General features: G+C 47.1%; 1 protein-coding gene across 1 annotated transcript in view; it reads left to right on the top strand.

The window, feature by feature from the left end:
• The window catches only part of MATN2 (matrilin 2), a 138643-nt gene that overhangs the window by 35029 nt on the left and 80976 nt on the right, over positions 1-22638 (top strand). Inside the window, exon 3 of the mRNA XM_058668895.1 lies at positions 10771-11340. Coding sequence (XP_058524878.1) covers positions 10771-11340 — 570 coding nt within the window. The remainder of the gene's footprint in view (positions 1-10770; positions 11341-22638) is intronic.

The following is a 22638-nucleotide window of genomic DNA, read 5'->3' as shown; positions in this document are numbered from 1 at the left end:
ATGTGGTTGAAAGAAAGAAAGATGGTAAGGGGGAAAATACCCTATTTATTCTGTATATAACCACTTTGCTCATAGTATTAAAAAAAAAAAGATTTGGAAATGGCAAGTCCTACCAGGTCTTCCTTTTGTTTGCCTCTCTGTGTTAGGAGAAGGTTCTATGTGTGCATTATACCCAAAGAGAGGATGCAAAGGGCATTTTTCAATGAGAATTGAGCAGACTGCTTTACCTAGCAAGGAAATGCAATTCCTTGGAAACTTTTCTTCAGGGCTGAACCGAGGCAGTGTTCTCTTTGGCTGCTTGTCCAGGCTTCTGGAAACCACAGTTGCTGAACCTCAGACGATGCTTTTTTTTCTCTCAGCCCATATAACAGTTCCCAGAGGAGACTGGTGTGATGGGGCCCAATTTTCCTTTCTATTTTTTTTTTTTCCTTTTCCATCTGGCTGGCTCTTGGGTGCACTCTTGAAGGCCTTAGAGGACTTTGTTCCCAAAAGAATTTATGAGAATCAGCAGGGACAACTGAAATTTGAGCTGGTGTCAACTCTGGATCCCCCCCAATCTCCATCCTCCAACCCTTGCCTCTGTCTTTATGGGGATTCGTTGCTACCCAGAGATGTAACCAGCGATGAGAACAGCTCATGCTGGGTTAGGCAGTTGGCACAGTGGTGTGCATTGCCACCTGGGATCCTCCCATTCTGTATCCAAATGCCTGGGTAGGTCCCAGGTGCTCTGCTTCGGATCCAGCTTCCCTGGGAGGCAGCAGGTGATGGGTCAAGTACTTGGTGTTTCTGGCTCCTTGCTGTGGTCTGATCCAGCCCTGGTTCTTGTGAGCGTTTACAGAGTAAACCGGTAGATGGAAGCTTTTGCTGTTTCTTTTTTGCTGTCTCTTTGCCTTTCAAACGTCCTCCCTCCAACTCCTCCTGACATTGCCATGAGTTTCCCTTGCTGACAATGTCTCCCCAGCATGCTCATCTTTCTTTTGGCTTCCAAGGCCCTTCTTGCTAATCACGAATTCAAGCATGAGTTCTGGAGTTTCAACTTCTGTCAGTACAAGTCACCTTCTGCCTATAGGTGTTAATAGAATAAAGGCTAACATTCAGATCCAGCTTCATGCGTTCTTGAAAGCAGCCCAGCATGCAGTTTGCCTTGAATGGAACCAGCTGTCTTTGCTGCAGTTCACTGGGCCAAGAGGTCTGTGACCGAAGGCATACAGAGCAGAGAGAAACAGATTAGGGTAGCTCTGGCAGAACATGGAGCCTGGCTAACCTCACCTTTCTTTTTCCCAACCTTTTGTTCTGCTCCAACGTGGCATTCATAGCAGGGGATGTCAGGGAAGCGATCTGTCTACGTGTGCGTTGTTACTGCCAGCCTCTGAGGCTGGGTAGGAGGTCGAACATGTGTCTGCCATGTTTTGTGGTCCCCTCTGGCAGAAGCACCCTCTGCAACTGTTCTTTGTGACCTACCTTTCCAGGTGAACCATATCAGATGATTTCTTCATTAGGACTTCTCCAGCCTTGCCTTGTTCTATAGTCATCCTTGTTTTTCATCAACAACTGTATAGACTGTAAGTCCACAAGGCCAGGAATAGTGTCTTCTAAATGCTAGCATCGAAGCAGGACCAAGCTTTGGATGCTTTTGGCCTCGATGCCTTCAGTTCACTGCCTGCTAGGTGCCAGCCTGAGCCATGTGTTGAAGAAAGAAGGGCCGAGGAGTGAATTAAGGTTTGGTGGAGCTACAGGCTGAGAAATGCCAGGCATATTTGTGGGGTGGCATTGGAGCGCCTTAGGTTATTGGTGTGCTTCTGATCCTCATGATCTGGGGACAAGAAGGCACTTTTGGGCAACTTTTCCGATCCTTGGTCCCAGGAGCACTGCCCCTTAGGGTATACTGTACCTGGGCTAGGCTGATGCAGGGACAAGTGTTTGGAGAAGAGTGTGTTTGGGTTGAGCTCTGTCTCCTGAATCAGTCTCCATCACCAGTCGGTATGTTATCTGACAACACATTGGGATGGTACTGCCCAGGACCTGGCATTAATCTGCTATGGACCCCTGCCATGGGGTCCCCATGGCACCCCCTTGAGCAGTTTTTCTGACTCATTCCTGGTCATAGAGGTGTGTCTACAATACCCATTTGTTGCACACCAAAGGTAATCAGCAACAAGACGGGGCATCAGGGTGCCTGTCATTAGGCTGGTTACTGGGAATCCATTGAAGATTCTATGTGTGGCCAGGTAAGCTGTCTGTAGGAGCTGCTAGGGGACACGCACAGAGGGAACTGGGGAGTACAGGAGACTCTGAGACAGGGCGTTAAATCAGTGGAGGGGTTTCTATCAAGAAATGGTTTCCAAAATAGGCTGCCACAGCACTGAGCCTTGTGCTGGGAAGGCAGCTGAGGCATCCCTCTAGGGCAGTTGGACGCTGCTGGGGTATACAGTAGAGGGAAGTGAGTGGGTGGTGTAGGAGGCTGTGTTCATGAGTTCATTCTGTCCTGGACATCCATGGCCTTGGGATGGTGGCGGCTTTGACAGTAGTTGTTTGGACGAAGCAACTTCCTGAGGCCGAGTTCTCGTGGAAGCTGACAGCTACCAGACCCAGCTGTTGTGACTCAGACCAAGGTCCATTTTATCAGGAGAGTCTGTTGCTCCCAGGCCAGGGGTGCTCTGGGTGTGATGACTGGGGACTCAGGGTTGGGAGGAGTTCACTGACAGTGGTTAGAAATTGTACTCTGGATGGCAAGCTGCTGTCTTTTCATAGCTTGGGTTCATAAGTGATGACGCCTGCTGCAGGTGCTATTTTGGTAGGAGTCCTGGGGCTGCATGCTGATTCCAAGCCCAGATTAATTAGGGTGTCTGTCACAGGTGCTGACACTGGGGTATGGGGAGTGGGCAGCAATCAAGGCATGGATTTGCCAGTCTGGCTCCTAATTTTATCTTGTGACCTCTGTCCATTCAGACTTGTCCATTCCTGTGGTTTGTATGGTTGGCTACTGTAACCCCACATGCAGGGCTTACCATTGATGCCAGCCAGGTTCCATCCTATTGGTTTTGACTCCTTATTCTAGCCCTTAGAAACCCTTTGTGGTCCTGACCCTGTTACTCAGTTCATTGACCATTCCTCCCGGCATTGTTCATTGCAATGGAGAGAGAAGCACATGTGCCCTCAGCGTTTGGAAGAATATTTGGAAAATGTTACCAAGTGGGACCCGGCTTTCTAACGAGTCCAGCCTAGACTTAGTAAATAGTTCAGGGTGTCTCCTTAATAAAATACCATCAAGCTGTCGGGATAGTCCCCAGTGGTTCTTTTGGAAGATGTGAACCAAGCCGGACGGACTCAAAGAAAGCCATAGCTCATCTGCTGCTTTGTACAGTGTCTGGGGCGAGGTAATGCAGCTGCTGGAGACTGAGTAATAGGAACTGAAAAGGCAAGAATTGATGATGGGGTTTCCATTCTCTGGCCAGGCTCCACGGTGCCCTAATCAAGTGCCCTACATACAGGAGAATTACAGATCAAGGTGCAGCAGGGGAAAACATCAAGACGACCAACATTACTTCTGACATCTCATTGAATCACCTGTATTCTCCCAGAGCTTGGCACAGCCTGGAAGCTCCTTGGAGATGGGCCACAAGGGGAGGGGGTGCCTGGCAGGCCTCTGTGGGACGTGTGACCAGGGGATTGTAGTGACCAGCCCCAGGGTGTGCAGGATTGTCTTCATGCTCAGGCTGCCTCTGTCTTTCCTTGACAAGTCCACCTCATTCAATTTACATCAGTAAAATGCCCCTGAGCTGTGATTGCCCTCCATGTGGATTGTTAATTTTGTAATCTTGCCCTTTGACGTCTGTTATCTCTTGCTGCCCTTGGTGGGATCCTCCAGCTCTCTTCTCCCATCCCAGTCACAGCCGTGTGGTCACCCTTTTTGGGCTTTCAGCCCATTGATCCTGCCTCTCTTCACTGCCATTCACGCCCTCCTACTCCCTACTTCCTTTCATTCCATGGGAAACTAGATAACCATTCTCTCAACTGCCTTTGCCCAGCTCCCAGCTCACCAGGATGACCTGGGTTGAATCCAGCTTTGGCCTGCTGTCCCTCCATCCCCACTTGCACAGTTAACTATGGCTGTAGCAGAAATGCACAACCAGGGCAACCGTCTCCAGTTAAATTTCATGAGAACTTCCTTCAAGTAGTCCTTGAAGGCTGCTTGGAAACCATTCCCCAGCTTGCTAACTAATTAATTCTCCCTACTGGCCTAGAAACCATTACGATTTTTCTCTTATCATTACATTGTTCATGGTTCCTTTGGCCAAGGGCATACACAGCCCATCTGCATGGGGAGCTTTGTGGAGCACCTTTTCCAGTTCTTGGGGATTTTGCCCATGGTGCCGCCTGTGGTCCTCCGTTTTCCCCACAACCCTCAAAGAGCAGCGGCCACTCTTTGTTCATCACACTGTCTGGTCCTTCACCTTCCCAAGGGATCCCGCTGCGGCTGAGCTCTCAACAAGCACTGGTCAAGGGAGTGAGAATATCAGTGAAGCACAGCCTGATTTACTGAGCTGTTGCCACTTAGAGAGGCAAGCATCTGTTTTCATCATTTGATCATTATTTATTTTTAAGTGCTACAAATAGGCATTTAGAGAGAAAGAAGCACTTGGCAGTTGGCAGGACAGTGTGGGCCATGGCTCTCAGGCCCTGATTCCAGGCAAGGAAAGAACTGACCCAAGAGAGCCAGTCTGATTCTGGTATATCTTGGGTATTCTGGGGCTGGCAGGTCTAAAAGAAAAAGGGTAAGATTCTTCCCCATCCAGGATGAGTATAGTTTGCTGACTGAATGTGGGCTGTTTTTTCATTTTTTTAAAGATTATTTTTATTTGGAAGGCAGACTTACAGAGAGAGAAGAGAGATAGAACTCTTTCATCCACTGGTTCACCCCCCAAATGGCTGCAATGGTCAAAGCGGAGCTGGCCTAAAGCTACAAGTCGGGAGCTTCTTCTATGTCTCCTACATGGGTAGAGGGACCCACAGACTCAGGGAATTCTCTGCTGCTTGCCCAGGCACATTAGCAGGGAGCCAGATCAGAAGTAGAGCAGCCAGGACTTGAACCAGTACCACATGGAATATTGAAACCATGGATGGAAGCTTACCCTACTACTGCATGGCACCAGCCCCTGAGTGTGGGCTCTTAACAATTAACAGCAGCAAGACCAGACAATATGGGCTCACACCCAAGCATCTCTGTTTGCTAGGTAGGAGATCTGCAGTGAGTTGTCTATCCATCTAGACTGTTTTCCTCTGTAAAAAGGGAATTAAGCTACTTCCCCAAGATAGATGTGACACCTAAAAAGACAACATACAAAGCTCTCAAAATGAGCACTGAACAAATGTGAGCTATAAGTTAAGTTCTTTTTGAGTCCCATGACAGTCCTACAAATATCATTCCTCCCCTTTCACAAAAGAAAAGACTGGGTCAGAAAGATTGAGGGCAGCGGCAGAGGCTAGACTAGCCCTAAGATCTTAGCACCCTATCGTAGGTCCCTAGGGATTTCTGAGCCCTTTCAATCTGCAGATGGAACCATTGTACCTTGTTGTAGAAATTCACATCTTCTGCTTCCCCAAACACGCACTAACCTTCCTAAGCAAATGACACTAGGTACCTGCAACAGTACTACAAGGACGTGTTGGAATTTAGCTGGAGTGACAGAGGTGGAAGCCCTGGTGGGAGACCTGTACGTGCACACTGTTGCCCTGGCAGGGTAGAATCGTGGCTGAAAATCCTCCACGATCAGATTGCCCTTCTCTGCCAAGGGGAGAGACATGCCTCGGTGCCATGCATGGGCTTTGGAGTTAGACTGGCAGTGTTGGAAGTGTCGCTGTTGGAATCCAGAAGAAGGGCATTCTATTCTGTGCCTGTAAGCTCTTTTCCAACTGCTATCACAAGTTCTGTCATGAAAGACTCAAGGGAAGTTGTTTTTTTTTTTTTTCTCCCAGGCCAAGGAGGCAGACTAATGGTCAGTTGCAATAGAAACACACCAAGGAGATTCTGGTTTCTGGGACTCTTTGAGCAGGCCCCATGTGGAGAGTCTGTGAGGTTTGTGCAGCACATGCCAGGGTGCATCCAAGCACTTGGAAAATGTGTGTCCTAGTTCCAGCTCACCTGAGAGTTTCTGAAAGGCACTAATCCTGGGATGATGGGGAAGGCACCAGTGTGACCCCAGATCTACCTATTAGGAGCCCCGAGGCCTTGTAGAAGTTGAATCACCTCTTTGAGCCTCACTTTCCTCTTCTGTGAAGTGAGTGAGTTAAACGAATTAGCCTCTTCCGGAGGGAGGATTTTTTTTTTTTTTTTTTTTGTTTGTTTGTTTTTTTTTTTTGTTTTTTTTTTAATCTATTTTATTGTGTTGTTGTTGACAATCTTTACATAGTTAATTACAGTTAAAGAAAGAAAAAGAAAGAAAAAAAAAAGGGTTCAGGGGGATAGGGAAGTGGGCAATACTATTATGTCCATATTGTTTCCATCTTGTATCTGAGGTAAAGGAGGATATTGAGGGAGAAGCCCCACCCGGTTTCCCGCCCACCCCGAGGGAGGATTTTTTTTAATCAAATCGTGATTTCATGACCCAGAATGTTTATGCTCCCTCATAAAATGGCCAAGATTGGGGTTCTAGAATCCATGACACTACTAGCAGGATCCACTCCTGCTTTGAAACGTCTTCACTTCCTGGTTGTCATCATTTCCTTGAATACTAACTCGGTCCCTTCCTCCAGAAGCCTTTGGAATCATCCAGAGTTCCGTTTAACTCCACAGATGTTGACTGAGGGCTGTGTCCCAACCTCGTGGCTACAAAGATAAATGACCCGAGTTTCGTGGAGTTAGGGAATTCACAATGAGGTGATAGGGGCAACACTTCCCAGACTTCTTTGATCCAGAGAGTTCTGTCTCCTAGACTTGTCATTCCCAAAGTGTGGCCCCTGGACAAGAGAACTGATGTCACCTGGGAACTTGTTAGAGATGCAGATTTCCAGGCACCATTCCAGACCTATTGGATCAGAAGTTCTGCAGGTGTGGCCAGTTGATCCTAATTTTTAGCAAGTCCTTCAGGGATCTGGGATGCATGTTAAACTTGAGAACATTGAACCAGCCCTTCTAGGGGTAAACTGTGGGACTGTGGCTCTGAAACTTCCAGGGACCCCAGGCAATATCTTGAAGAAACTTGGGCTGTTAGGACTTGTTGATTTCAATTCAGAACACAGCTCAGTTGGAACTGCCAAAGACAATTTGACCTCTCTGGTATTTTGGTGAGCATCCAGGCATTATGGAAGCTACCTATGTGTTTTGATGGGAACCAGTCCACTGAGGCTTCCCTTTCAATGGATTATGATGCTTTGTGGATGGTTGACACCACAACTATGACACAAAATGGAGGTCTCCATCCAAGGAGAACCACCTGCTTCCAAAAAACTTCTGAGGAACAGAATTCTTGGGGTGGGGGCAGTGTGCTGTGGATCTCCTTCGTTTCCTAAGGGCCTCCAGTTTAATGATTCCTCCATGGCAGGGTCTAAACTCGGGCTCTGTCCCCCTCAGTTAATGATCATTGCACCACATTCTCCCTCCAATAAGTTCAGACAAGAAGGGCAGGGCAGCTGCAGTGCCTGCAGTGGGGACAAGCCTGGGTCTCAGGAGCGTCTGACCCATATCTTTCCAGATAACTGAATCTGTCAAGCACTGTGGCAGTCCAATATGCTAGATTATGGACGCTTTCATGGACATTTGAGATGCAACCCTCCAGTTGCCTCTCAGGGTTGACTTAGCTCCTGGGGTTCAGGGATTGAGTGGATTTCAGTTCCACCTCGCGTGTTGCGTAGGTGTCTGTGTGCAGCCCTAATCTCACTGCAGTGCCTGCAGCCTTGCTCCTGCCCAGCTGAGGGCCAGCAACACGGAGGAGTGAGAGGAGAGCTGGAGTGAGGGTAGGTAAGGCATGTTGGCTCTTGATCCACATCATTTCCTTAAATGGTCACAACCCCAAAAGGGGTGAAAAATAGTCTCATCTCTAAAGATTATTTCCCCAATGTCGAAAGATTGTAATAAAAGTGCTCTGGGAAAGAAATTTCAAAACCTAATACAGATGTCAGTTTTTTTCTATTGATCCTAATACTAAGGTCAGGTTTCTTATGTCCGTCCTATCACTGCTGTTTCAGATGCAGTTTCTGGAGCCTCGGTGTTGAGAAGCTCATCCTTAAGTTTGCTCAGCCCCCACTGTTGCAATGGTGGTGGTGGTGGAAGGACAGGTTCCTGCCCAACTCCCGGTGTTCAGGACACCCTCTTGCCCTCTAGTCAGAACGGCAAGGCTTTTGTGATGAGGTGTGTGTGTGTGCACGCATGCGCGGGCTCTCAGGGATAAGTCCCAGTCTGGCCAGCCAGCCTGGACAGGATGACCTCATGCGCCTTTTCCACTTCTCTTCTTTATGACTGGCCTCACTGTTTCATTTTTGGCTTTCTCTCCCTTTTTTGCAGCTGTGGTGGCTGGGATTTAGGGCAAGCATTTGGGATCCCTTTTCTAATCTCTTTCAAATCCTGATTTAGCTGCACAGTCCGGGAAGGGGGATGTAGCAGGAGGAGGTGGAGGAACGCAACCCTGCTAATGGTATTTGTTCCCAGTACCTTGGAAATCCCAGCAGGAGAGCTCAATTTTCACCCACTGGGGCAGGGAGCCCCTCATCTCATTCAGCATCACCCGCATCCCCAAACCTCTGACAGCCTCTTGCTAGGTGTTTGACTCAGAGCATTGTAGTCATGGCAGTAAGAGAGAAACTTCCCATGTGTCCTTCTTCCCATTTAGCCATGTCCTTGGTAGAAATGTGTTTTGGTCAGTATCTCTTTTTCTCTATTGCTATTATTGCCTCTGTGGTTGAGAGCTCAGTCTACTTCCCAGCCAGATAAATACAGCAGCATGTGGATCATCCACCTTGCAAACCCCCACTGGACTCAATTGATTTGTTACTGAACCTCCCCATAGGAGAGGCAAGTCCCCTGATGAGGTGCTTAGGTGCCTTGTCATAGGTGGCATTCTAAACAGGCATCTCCATTTGAATTTAAAGGTCTTGCGTGAATGACTTCAGGTTGCCCCTCCGACAAATTCCTGTCTGCGACTCTGTGTGGTTCTTCTTTTCCAGGGTCTTGTCATGTGTTCTGTTTGTCGACACATTCCGTCATCCTGGGGTTTTGTGTATGGGTCCCTCTCCAAGGCTACCTTCTGTCCAGTCCAAACACTGCAGCCACAACGCAGTTCATGGCCCATGTCCGTGACCCCAGCACACCAGTGTCCTTTTTTCTCTCAACGTCTAATGTCAGAACCATGCAGTGCCATAGTGTTTTTTTTCTTTAAATATAAAATGACCTATGTATTTGAAAAGCAGAATGAGAAAGAGAGAAAAGCCAGAGATCTTCTATCCACTGGTTTACTCCCCAAGTGGCCACAAGAACCTGGACTTGGTCATATTTAATCCAGGGGTCCAGAACCCCATTAGGGTCTGTCAGATGGGCAGCTGGGGCCCAAGGACTTAAGTCATTTTCTGCTACTTTCCCAGACCATTATAGGGATGTAGATGGGAAGCTGAGAAGCCAGGACTCAAACTGGTGTTCCAGTTTGGGCCGGCAGCATCACAAACATAGGCTTAACCCACAATGCTGGCCCCAATAGTTGTTTTTATTTTGTTCCATTGAAATTCTGTGTAGGGCCCGGCGGCGTGGCCTAGCGGCTAAAGTCCTCACCTTGAAAGCCCCGGGATCCCATATGGGCGCCGGTTCTAATACCGGCAGCTCCACTTCCCATCCAGCTCCCTGCTTGTGACCTGGGAAAGCAGTTGAGGACGGCCCAAAGCCTTGGGACACTGCACCCGCGTGGGAGACCCGGAAGAGGTTCCAGGTTCCTGGCTTCATATCGGCGCACATCGGCCCATTGCGGCTCACTTGGGGAGTGAAACATCGGATGGAAGATCTTCCTCTCTGTCTCTCCTCCTCTGTGTATATCTGGCTGTAATAAAATGAATAAATCTTTAAAAAAAAAAAAAAAAGAAAAAAAAAAAAGAAATTCTGTGTAAACTTTTTGACAATGAGCTCTGTCTTAAGCTTCTGGTATATTCTTTACCAAGCTTATATGACATCTAGTAAATAACAGAATAAAATAATTTGACTCTGGGTGTTTTTCCACTTAAAAACTGCGCTAATGGCTTTGTTTTTATCTTGCAAAAAGAAATCCTATGCATTTGTAGCCCATAGCCATGTGTATATATCCTCATATAACTTTACAGAGAAGGGATGACTGTGGAAGAGGACAGGAGGTTTGAAAGGTGCTTGTCGGTCCCGGCACGGTGACCAGTGGCTAAACTCCTTGCCTTGAACGCGCTGGGATTCCATATGGGTGCTAGTTCTAATCCTGGTGGCCCCACTTCCTGTCCAGCTCCCTGCTTGTGACCTGGGAAAGCAGTCAAGGATGGCCCAAAGCTTTGGGACCCTGCACCCACGTGGGAGACCCAGAAGAGCTCCTGGCTCCCGGCTTTGGATTGACGCAGCACTGGCCGTTGTGGTCACTTGGAGAGTGAATCTTCAGATGGAAGATCTTCCTCTCTGTTTTTCCCCCTCTCTGTATATCTGACTTTGCAATAAAAATAAATAAACCTTAAAAAAAAAGAAAGGTGCTTGTCAACCCCAGACTTCCAACAACAGGCAGCCTGCACTGGGTCCCAAATCTCTTCTAATGTGTATGACCTCTCCTCTTTCCCCAGAGAGCTCCTGTGGGAATAAGCGAGCAGACCTGGTCTTCATCATTGACAGCTCCCGCAGCGTCAATACCCACGATTATGCCAAGGTCAAAGAATTCATTGTGGACATCTTGCAGTTCTTGGACATTGGTCCTGACGTCACGCGGGTCGGCCTGCTCCAGTATGGCAGCACGGTCAAGAACGAGTTCTCCCTCAAGACCTTCAAGAGAAAATCTGAGGTTGAGCGAGCTGTCAAGAGGATGAGGCATCTGTCCACTGGCACCATGACGGGGCTGGCCATCCAGTATGCCCTGAATATTGCCTTCTCAGAGGCAGAGGGGGCCCGGCCCCTGCGGGAGAATGTGCCCCGGGTCATAATGATTGTGACAGATGGTAGACCACAGGACTCGGTGGCCGAAGTGGCAGCCAAGGCAAGGGACACGGGCATCCTGATCTTTGCCATTGGTGTGGGCCAGGTGGACCTCAACACACTGAAGGCCATTGGGAGTGAGCCCCATGAGGACCACGTCTTCCTGGTGGCCAACTTCAGCCAGATCGAGTCACTGACATCGGTGTTCCAGAACAAGTTGTGTGGTAAGTCCTGCTCCTCTGGGGCTCTTCTGGGGGACACTGAAGGCTCGTTCATCTTCAGGTGTTTGCTCTGGGCTGTTCCATCCCAGGTGCTATGCTGGAAATAGTCATTCAGCAAAAGCCAAGGGAGAGAGCATTCTCTTGGGGCCTGCATTTTTGCCAAGAACACAGATATTAAGCGTATAAATAGGCAAATGACTGCGTGAGTGCAGTGGTAACAGTATGATGAAGGAAGAACTCAGAGCTTGGTGGAGCAGAGATAACCATTACCCGAATCTTGGCCTGGTTACTCAGGGAACCTTCCCTGGGCTTGGGGATGTTTAAACTCAAGCAGCAGAATGAGTAAGGAAAGCCAGAGTTTTTCTTCAGCACACTGAGTCACCCTAACGTTTCCTGAGGGTGAGTGGAAGGAGGGAGAGGAATGGGAAAGCCGAGAGTACAGCATTACTACTCCCTGGGTGGTACAGAATACTGTGCATCTTTGCTCCTTGGTCATGTTAGCAGCGGATACTTCTCAACTGACAAAGAGGCCCTTGGCACACTTTGGCAGCATAGTTACTAAAATCAGAGTCATGCAGAGATGAGCATGGCCCCTGGCAAGGGTGACAACAAATTCATAAAGTGCTATGTAGGAAAGAAGGAAGGAAGGAAAGAAGGAAAAAGAGAAAGAAAGGAAAGAGGCACGGTGTGTCCACGCTTTGGAAGACCAAGATGTGGTTGTTACCTTCCCACCTGTTCCAGTCTTTGACCTACATCTTCTATGCAAGAGCATTCGCACTTCTCTGGATTTTTTACCCTGTAAGATTTATTTATTTTTATTGGAAAGGCAGATATACGGAGAGGAGAGACAGAGAGGAAGATCTTCTGTTCACTGGTTTACTCCCCAAGTGGCCGCAATGGCAGGAGCTGAGCCAATGTGAAGCCAGGAGCCTAGAGCCTCTTCCAGGTCTCCCACACGGGTGCAGGGTCCCAAGGCTTTGGGCTGTCGTCGACTGCTTTCCCAGACCACACATAGGGAGCTGGATGGGAAGCGGGGTCTCTGGGATCAGAATTGGAACCCATATGGGATCCCAGTGCGTTCAAGGTGAGGACTTTAGCCACAAGGCTATAACACTGGGCCCCTTACTCTGTTTTCCATAAGGCTTCTCTTTCCCTTCCTTCCCATTCTCCTCACAAAGACCTCCAACTCCAGTTCTTGTCTCTACTTGCTCTCTTCCTGGCTTTCTGCTTCCAGAGCTACCTTCTAGTTACTTCCTTCTCCAAGAGGACAGGAACCCGGGGTGCCAGCCCACACCACATTGTCATGCTGGAACCCGGAAACAGGCATCCCACAGACCAGCTTTGTCCACTCGAGCTCATGTTCTCTTTATCTGCCATACTTCCTGGCTGGGGAAGTAGAGTAGGTGCCTATGGATAAATGACCAGTCCTTGTCTAGAGTCTGGGTGGAGAATGACCCAGAGAACCAGAGTTCACCCCAGCCCCTGGAAGGGGAGTCTGCCCTGCTGAAGGTTCAGAGAGCATCTGTAAAATGTGACAAACCCCACATGGCGTCCTAAGAGGATGTGTTTTGGTGGATCTTTAAAAAAACAAATCCTCTGGCCAAGAGTGAACCTCAGAAAGCAGAGATGCCAAAATTTGCACTTGGCACAGTGGTGAAGCTGCTACTTGTAACACTGCATCCCATATCAGAGTGCCTAGGTTCAAGTTCTGGCTCTGCTATCCCTCCAGCGTCCAGATCACGTGCGCCCTGGAGGCAGCAGGTGACACATGGCTCTAGTGCTTGGGTCCCTGCCACCCCCGAGGGAGGCCTGGACAGCGTTTCTAGTTCCTGCCTTTACCCTAGCCTTACTCTGGTTACTGTAGGCATTTGAGTAGATAGGAGAACTTTATTTCTTTCTCCCTTCACCTCTACTTTTCAAAAAAGAAAAAAAAAAAGAAAAAATTAAAAGCAGGCACCATTCTTTCTTGGTTCCAGAATCCAAAGTTTTACTTAAAAAAATCAATACCATGACAGCGAAATGACCTCTTTCTCTTTTCATTGTCACTTGGAAAGCATTCAGAAGCACCATTGCCCCAGCGCCACACAGAGGCTGTGTCGCTGTGCGTGTGGCCTAAGTCAACTGGAAAACTTCAATCAGGAGAACATGCTGCAAGCATTTTTAAGGTTTATGACTTGAAATGACTTCTGCAGAATTTATGTTTCCCCTTTCCTGGAAATATTTTTTAAAAAATTGGTTCTGTCACAGTTTTGGAAAATGTTAACGTAGTAGTGTTTTTATAAACACGCTGGGTTTATCAGCAAATGGAAAGATAATCTGATAAAACAGAGGAGCTACACAAGCCTGATGCTGCTGGGATGAATGTGAATGTGTGCATGGAGGAATCGACATGGCTTATAGCAAAGCAGCACAATTGAAGTTTTATTTATTTAGATTACTCATTTGAGAGGCAGAGAGATAGAATCCATCTGCTGGTTCCCTCCCCCAAAGCTTACAACAGTCAGGGCTAGAATTCAACTGGGGTCTCCCAGATGAGCAGCAGGGAGCCATGCACTTGAGCCATGGCTGCTGCCTCCCAGGGTCTGCATTAACAGGAAGCTGGGATCTGGGCTGGAGCCAGGACTCAAACCCAGGTACCATGATGTAGCAGGTGGCTATGCTATGCATCATTTCAGCGGCTGTACCGGGGAAGCCTTTTCTGGCAAGACAGCAAACTTAAAAGAAAGCTTGGATCTCCCTTCCTCCTCCCAACCCCACCATCTTTGTGGTAATCTGGAAGCTGTAAGAACACTTGGTCTTGTCCCAGTAGTTCGCGTGTGGCCTGAGGAACGAGTCCCCCGTGAGTCCTCCATCCTCTGCGTGGGAGACGCAGCTGCTCTCTCCCTGCTGCGCCAGGCTCCACGGAGCAGACACATCCACTCTCTTGAAAGGCTGAGGAGGCCCCAGGGCCTCTTTATCAGCCGCACAGTAAAGACTACAATAATGTGAACATCTATTAAGCACTTTCTCTTGGGATGTTGCATTTGATCATGGTGAAAACTGGGAGAAGCTGGCAGCACCAACCTGTCCCTCCCTTTTTACCGGTTAGTACACTTGCTCAGAAAATCACACCGAAACAAACAGGCAGGAGATGGAAAGGCTCTGTTTGTGCCACTTCTTTGCAGGTGGGGAGTTAGCAGTTCCTTCAATGTCAACCATTTTCTGATAGCAGTCTCCACAACCCAGCCTTGCCAGGTAACGCTGCTTGGCAGCTGGCCTTCATGGTGTGGGTACAGCTCCAAAGGGAAGCCTTTGCAGGGGCACAGAAGAACAGATTCCTCTTGTCTACTGAGCAAAGCCTTTGTGCTCCCTGGGCCTTGGTTATCCCATCTGTAAAATGGGGATTTTTATAAGTAGAGGGTAAGGGGGTGAACAGGGATTCTAAAGTGCAGAGTACTACTCCATGTGTACTGTGCTGTGTGTTATCACAACCAAATACACCAAGGACAAACAGGCACAGCAGATGTGGTCACAGATGCGCAGGGAACAGCAGTGGGCATCTTCTGCGTTGCAGGTGACAATTCTGAGACGTGTTGTTAATTGATTAATTTTGAAATGCAGAGAGGGACAGATACTCACACACACTCACAGATACACACACACACACACACACACACACACCCCATCTGCTCTTTACTCCCCAAATGACTGCAGCAACCAAGTACAGGCCAGGCCAGAGCCAGGAACCAGGAACTCCCAAATGGTAACTGGGGCCCAACTGCTTGGAGACTCTCTGTTGCCTTCCTGGGTGCATCAGCAGGGAGCTGCATTGGAAGCAGGGCAACCGGACTTGAACTCTTGCTCTGATATCAGATGCTGGTGTTGCAAGTGACGGCTTAGCCTGCTGCACCCCAACACTGGCTTCAGCTGCAAGGTTTTGGAGGTCTCATGGGCTGCTGAGGCCTCTAGTGAACCACTCTCTGAGATAACAGCAGCTCCTCTTGCCCTGTGTTAGGTATTGTCCATACAAGCATCTCGTGGGTGTCTACACAGCCCCATGAAACAGGCATTCTGATTGTTTTACAGCAATGGAAACTGAGGGTTGGAAAGGTGACAGAGGGTCGGAGCCCAAGCTCTTCCCCGCCGTGTGCCAGCCTGAGGACTCCAGTCTGCAGGGAGCCTTGCGATGTCTGCTCTGTGAAGTGTGCACATCACAGCTCTCCGAGAGTCACTGGAGCTGGGCAGGCTTGGGCCAGAGCATTGTTGGGGTCTGTCTGGAAGAGTTGGAAGAGGAGATAGTGTTAATTGACCTGAGTAAATGTATGTGCTGCTGTGGGCTGTTAGCATCTGTTGCCTCATTATACAAACTAATCTGTGGAGCAGGGACTCTTTTTGTTTTGTTTTTAAATATTTATTTAGTTTTTATTTGAGAGGCAAATTTACAGAGGGAAGGAGGGAAAGAAAAAAAGATCTCCATCCTCTGGTTCATTCCCCAAATGGCTGCAGTGGCTGGAGATGAACTGATTCAAGTCCAGGAGCCAGGAGCCTCTTCTGGGTCTCCCACACGGGTGCAGGATCCCAAGGCTTTGGGCCTTCTGCAACTGCCTTCCCAGGCCACAAGCAGGGAGCTAGATGGAAAGTGGAGCAGCGGAGACACACACCAGTGCCTGTATGGGATCCCAGCATCGCAAGATGTAGGGTTATTCTGTTAAGCCATTGCTCTGGCCCCAGGGATTCTTATTCTACAGAAGAAGGAAGCGAGACCTAAGCTCACTATCCCTAGCGAAGGTGACTGGCGAGTCTGGCATTCAATACAGAGAACTCAAAAGCGATGTTGGGACTGCTGCTGGGAGGAGGGAAGCAGGAGCTTTTAGCCTACCGTTTGGTTGAGATCAGAATCTGAAGCCAGACCACCCTAGGTGGGAGCCTGGCTGTGGCTTTCGCTGGCCGTGTGGCCGTGAGCCTGGGCCCAGCAGTTTTATACCCACAGTCGGTCACTTCCACAGCAGTTACAGCCAAGAGGAATCCTGAGGTTGAATTCCCAGGCCACCCCTGCGACCAACAGGAAGACTTGGAGGCCAAGATGTCCTATGAATTGAGGTCCTGTCTACCAGATGAGCCAAGCCCATACTGGAGTTCAGTATTCTGCCCACCCAGTGAGTGAGGCAGAACTCTGAATATAAAGGTGGAGAAAAGCCAGGTCATCCCCTCCCCAGTCCCCAGCAGCCTAGTGACTCGTTAGCACCATCACAGGGCTGACCTGGGTTCACCTCTGGGAGCCAGCTTTATCAGCTTCAGGTACTGTGCTGCCTACCCTAACAGCCCCACCCAACTCACCATACCCTAAGACATTCCCTTCCTCTATTGTCCTGGGCAAAGTCTACACCTCTCACACCCCTTTGCGAGAAGTCCTGTGGTGAACTGGAGAGCACAGGTGGACACCAGAGACTGGATGCCCCCAGTATTTGCTCCTTATAAGACAGCCAGACAGCCCATATCTTCCTCTGCTGACCTAGTAGCCCTTCCTCCTCTCTGACCTTTGACAAAGCCTTGCCCAGGTCTAAACCCAAATGAGGCTGATGGAAGGGCTTCCAGCTGGCCAGCTGAGGAGGCGGGCCTGGGTCTCCTTTATCCTATTAGTCACCCCGCAGAGCAGGGCGTGAGGCACTTACAGTGTTAGTCACTCAACACTGAGTGATGTGTGCCACTGAGAGATTTTTACTTTGCTATAGCAAAACTGTTTGCTTTTGTTGTTGTTGAAAGTACCAGAAATTCAAGTAGATTTAAGGAAATGGGTTATATTATATTATTCACAGTAAATAAGGACCGAAATTTCTACATGTTTGCAAGTCAAGAAATTTCTAGAAAAATGGGATGCTACACAGGGTCCTGAGGGATCGTGGAGATCATTTATATCCTTACTCCACAGGTAAAAATGGCTTACCTGGCCTTCCTCTCTTCTTCTTCTTCTTCTTCTCCTTCCTCTTCATTTCTTTTTTTAGATTTTTTTTTTTTGTTGGAAAGGCAGATTTACAGAGCAGGAGAGACAGAGAAAGATATGCCATCCGTTGGTTCACTCTTCAGGTGGCTGCAATGGCTGGAGATGAATCAGTCATTCCAATTTTAGTATATGTGTTGCCGAAGCGAGCACGAGATGAATCAGTCGAAACCCAGGAGCCAGGAGCTTCCTCCAGGTCTCCACATGGGTGCAGGATCCCAAGGCTTTGGGCCATCCCCCACCGCTTTCCCAGGCTACAAGCAGGGAGCTGGATGGGAAGCGGAGCAACTGGGACAGGAACAGCACACATATGGGATTTTGGGGCTTGCTAGGGGAGGATTTAGCCACTGAGACATCACACTGGGCTCTGCCATTCATTCCTTTTCTTATTAGAGTTAGAGGGGAGCTGGAAATCAGTTCTGGCTGTTAATCCAGTGCTCTCTCTATTGCTCCAAAGTTATCTTCTTGTCTCAGTTTCTTTTAGGTACTGTGGCCAAGGTCAACCTCAGTAATAAGCCCTATACCACAGTTCTTTTAATATCCCCACTTGACACATCCTGGAAGGATGTTTAGAACATGAAGTAATTTGTACAAAGTTCTGACAGGTGGCAAGGTTGCCCTCTCAGGTGGGCCATTTCCAGAAACTGTCTCCTTGCCCACCAGCCTGTCTGCTTTCCCATACACCTTCAGCCATCCTCAGCTTCTGTCTTCTTGCTTTGTCTGTTGAGATCCCAGATAAAGGCACTGGGCCCCAGGACCTTTGAGAGCCACCCAGCAGTGGTGACTGCCTTACCATGCAGGTGGTGACATGTGCCAGTGCTTCAGGCAAGCCTCTGTGCCCAAGGACAATTTGATGCCAGCAGTCCAGGAAAAGAAGAAATGTCCAGGGTATAAGATAATGGAAATTAAAACAGAGACAATGATTGTTTTCCACCTCAGAAGACTGTCAAAAACTTGAAGTTTGATCATTCTGTGTGCTGAGGTTTTGAGCAGGTAGGAATGGTTACTGTCCTTCAGTGCTGGGGTGAGCCAGCCCAGAAGGCAGTTAGGCCACTTGTGTGTGAAGGGGGACCTGTTCCTAGGGAGATGATCATACATGTTCTGAGAGATGTGTTGGCAGGGTTCATCACACCGTTGTGAAAGCAACAAATTAGAAGCCATCCAATTGTTAACTAGTGAAGAAATGATAAAAGAAAATAAGGAATAGTCTTATGGTCAATGGATAAAACAATCAAAAGAATTTGCTAGATCTAGGATATAGTTGGTTCTCATTCAAACTAATTGTGTTCTGTAAAGTCACTGCAAAGCCTAAATGAGTCAACATTAAACCAGTGGAACTACAGGACCAGATTCCGGGAAACCTGCAGTTGTTGGAGGTTTTTGTCAGCTGACTAACACATAACCTTGCTTTGAAGTGTGTTCCTGTTGAAAGATACCTTATTGAATATGTGTTTTTGGTAACTTCAAACTCATGGCTGACAACCCTGAGGATGAAGCTAACCTGGCACATATCTTCCCCAGGAGACAACGCACAGCCTTCCTGAGCTTAGGAACAGCAAACAGCACAACACCCAACACAAAATACACCCCGAAAGGGATATTTGTTTGCCGGGTGGAATAGGGGAACTGAAACTAGAAAGCAGGGTGTTGCTGTGTTTGACTGCTCTGTGGCAACATTTTCACCACCCTGAGTGTGTCCAGGAATGAGTGTGGAAGTGCTATAGGCAGAAAAATTCTCACATTTGGAATCTGCACATAATGAAGATCAGTTGTGCATGCCTTCACATTCTAATATCTCTGAAATTGAAGGTGCATCTTAGATTCCATGCAGCAGGATCTGTATCTCACTAGGGACAGACTCTGTGGCTAAAGTTCAGTGAAACTCAAGTGGAAGATCAGTGTATATAGGATAGACCTACATATATAGAATAAAACAAAATACGATGCCAGCTTCCCTTTGCTCTGAAATGATTAAGAGCTCCCAGGGATTACCCAGGTCCCAGGCACAGCTCTAAGTATGTTATCATCTTAACTAATTCATGTGGTCCTTAAGACGTAGTGCCAGTTTCTATCCCCATTTTATATACAAAGGTTAAGAACATTGCCCAGGGTCACACATACACAAATAAAGATACTTATTTCACCCAGCATTGAACATTACTGGTTGAATTTGTTCTGTGAACTTGCCTAATGTTACTTGTATCTTAACAGAAGCTTAAATATAGGCAAATTATTAACTCAGTGCATCCTAAATTGTTTTCTTATGAAGTAAAGCAGTTTCACTCCTCTGGTTCCTGTATTGTCCCCATATTTCTTACTTAGATGTGGAGATGTGTCCTTAAGATGGATTTCATTGGTAGCTGTATTTTCCCCCACACAGGATTAATGAGATTGTTCTTTGCCTTTGAGTGTTCTTTTTATCTTAGTTTCATAAAAATATTTCCTGTCTACAGACATTGTTTTTATTAATGAGAACACTTATATAACTTGTTTTGTTTATACTAATGCTTATTCATTTTAAATGTGCTCAAGTTGCATTTTATTTTATTTTATTTTATTTTTATTTCATAGCCTTCATTATTATTATTATCATTTTATGATACAGTTCCATAGGCCCTAGGATTTCCCACACCCCACCAATTCCCTCCCACCCTCACTGATTTCCCCTATATTATTACTATACTATAGTTCTTCCTAAAAATGATATCCATCATTGCGGGCATGGACAATGGCAGAGTCCAGCATCCTATTGTTAAGATATAGCAAACAGTTTTGGGCCCAGCGGCGTGGCCTAGCAGCTAAAGTCCTCGCCTTGAACGCCCCGGGATCCCATATGGGCGCCGGTTCTAATCCCGGCAGCTCCACTTCCCATCCAGCTCCCTGCTTGTGGCCTGGGAAAGCAGTCGAGGACGGCCCAATGCATTGGGACCCTGCACCCACGTGGGAGACCCGGAAGAGGTTCCAGGTTCCCAGCTTTGGATCGGCGCGCACTGACCTGTTGCGGCTCACTTGGGGAGTGAATTATCGGATGGAAGATCTTCCTCTCTGTCTCTCCTCCTCTCTGTATATCTGACTTTCTAATAAACTGAATAAATCTTTTTTTAAAAAAAAGATACAGCAAACAGTTTCATTGAGAGTCCATCTTTGTCTGGAAGTAGAGATGCATACTGCATTGTATCTTCACATCTAGATATGGCAGTTTCAATTACACAGTTACTATACATCCCCTTAAATGAAGAGCCACAAAACAAAATAAGCAGGAAGAAAAAAAAATTAACAATGCCATGAAGTTAAATTACACTCTGCTGAATGACTAATGTGTCGCCGAAGAAATGAAAAAGAAAATCAAGAACCTTTTTGAAGAAAATGGTGATCTATTGAAGAGATTAAACTTAAAAAATCAAAATCCACAAGATACAGTTTCCACTGATCTTTGTTGGTGAGATATATCTCTTGTAGGCAATAAATAGATTTTTTTTTAAATCCAGTTGACTAATCTATGACATTAGATTGAAGAGTTTAAGCCATTTACATTCAGGGTTAATCTGAATGGGTGGTAATTTGGTCCAGTCATTTTAGCAATGGATTGTTCATAGATTTAGTAGATTTAGTCTTCTGTTGTTATTTTACTGGGATGTTCTTCACATTTGCCTCTTCTCTGTGGAGAACATCTTTAAGTATCATTTGTAGGGCAGGTTTGGAAGAGGCATATTCTTTCAATTTTTCTTTACTGTGGAAGAATTTTATTTCATTGTCAAAGACAAAGGAAAGTTTTGCTGGGTACATTATCCTGGGCTGACAACTTTTTGTTTTTAGAATCTGGAATATGTTGCTCCATTCTCTTCTGGCCTGTAGAGTTTCCTGTGAGAGGTCTCCTGTGAGTTTAATTGACATTCCTTTATATGTCTATTGATTTTTTTTCATGAGCACATTTAAGGATCTATTCCTTATGTATGATTGATAAGAGCTTGATGATCATGTGTTGTGGTGAAGATTGCTTTTGGTCAAGCCTGTTGGGAGTTCTGTGCCCCTCCTGGATGTTGTTTCCCAATTCTTTCTCTGGATGAGGGAAATTTTCCCTTATGATATCATTGAATACACTTTTAATCCCAGCTTCTCTTTCTGCACCTTCTGGGACTCCCATAACTCTTATATTTGGCCTTTTAATAGTGTCTTTCAATTCTTGAATACTTGTTTTGGCCTGATCCAGCTCTGCTTTCAGTTTTTTGTTTGTTTCCCCCTGGTGACAAGAAATATCTTCCAATTCTGAAATCTTTTCTTCTGCTTGCTTCATTCAATTTTGAAGACTCCCCCCTGTACTTTTAGTTTGCTCCACTGTATTCTTCATTTCTGATATATCAGCTTTCATTTGACTCGTTGCTGTTATTTTGCTGTGTGACATATTCCTTGAATTCCTTGAATGCCTGCTTCACGTACTTCTCACTGTTGATAAGAAGCTTTATAACAAGTATTTTAAATTCTGTATCCTCCATTTTCTCGATGTCTTCCTCAGTGAACTCTGAGGTTCGCAAAGGGTTTTGCTCCTTTTTAGGGGAGTTTTCAGTAATATTCCTTTTGCTCTTGGTCATTGTACTTCTGGTTATGAGATTCTTCTCCTTGGGGCAGACTTCTAAGCTGTGTCATCCACAGGTCTACAGTTCGATTTTACTTATTGCAGTTGGTACACGGTGCTTTCTTTGCAGTCAGTTGTGCCACCCCCTCCAGCGAGTTCCAGGTCTGGATTCTTATGTTAGACTTCCACCATAATCTCAGCAGCCCCAACTCCTGGCTTTCCACTCTTCATCTCCTCCTGTGATACTGTGCTGAGGCTGCTCCGTTGTGTGTACAACCTTTCTCCTACTTCCAGTTGGAGCAGGTCCCAGGATTAGGGAGACACCAGGTGTCCTATACAGCTAAGTTGTTGATCCTGATCTTCCCAGAAACTGTTGGCCGTTAGGTCTGAGGGCCACACAAACCTATTTTGACCTGTACGATACCAAAGTCAGTATTATTTTCCTGTGATACTACTGCAATGCACTGAGCTCAGTGAGTTTGCTCCCAGGCCAGCACATGTGTAGCTCACTGTTGTCCTACAGTCTTAAAGTTTTTTACACCATACAAAATGCACCCAATTCGGCTGTAGGGGTGGACTGGGTTGTGAAATTCACCCTGCTTCCTGCACTGCCTGTCTGGGACCTGCTGCTCTGTCTCTGCTCTTGGTCAAATCAAACAGATCCGCAGGACAGGCAGTTCTTTGTCTGAGTTTAGCTCCTGAACTCCTGGTAAATGTCCCTTCCCACCTTGTTGCTGGTGGAGTTCCAGCT

This window comes from Ochotona princeps, chromosome 9, assembly GCF_030435755.1.
Source record: "Ochotona princeps isolate mOchPri1 chromosome 9, mOchPri1.hap1, whole genome shotgun sequence".
NCBI classification, from domain to species: Eukaryota; Metazoa; Chordata; class Mammalia; order Lagomorpha; family Ochotonidae; genus Ochotona; species Ochotona princeps.
This window is presented reverse-complemented; position numbering and strand designations above follow the sequence as displayed.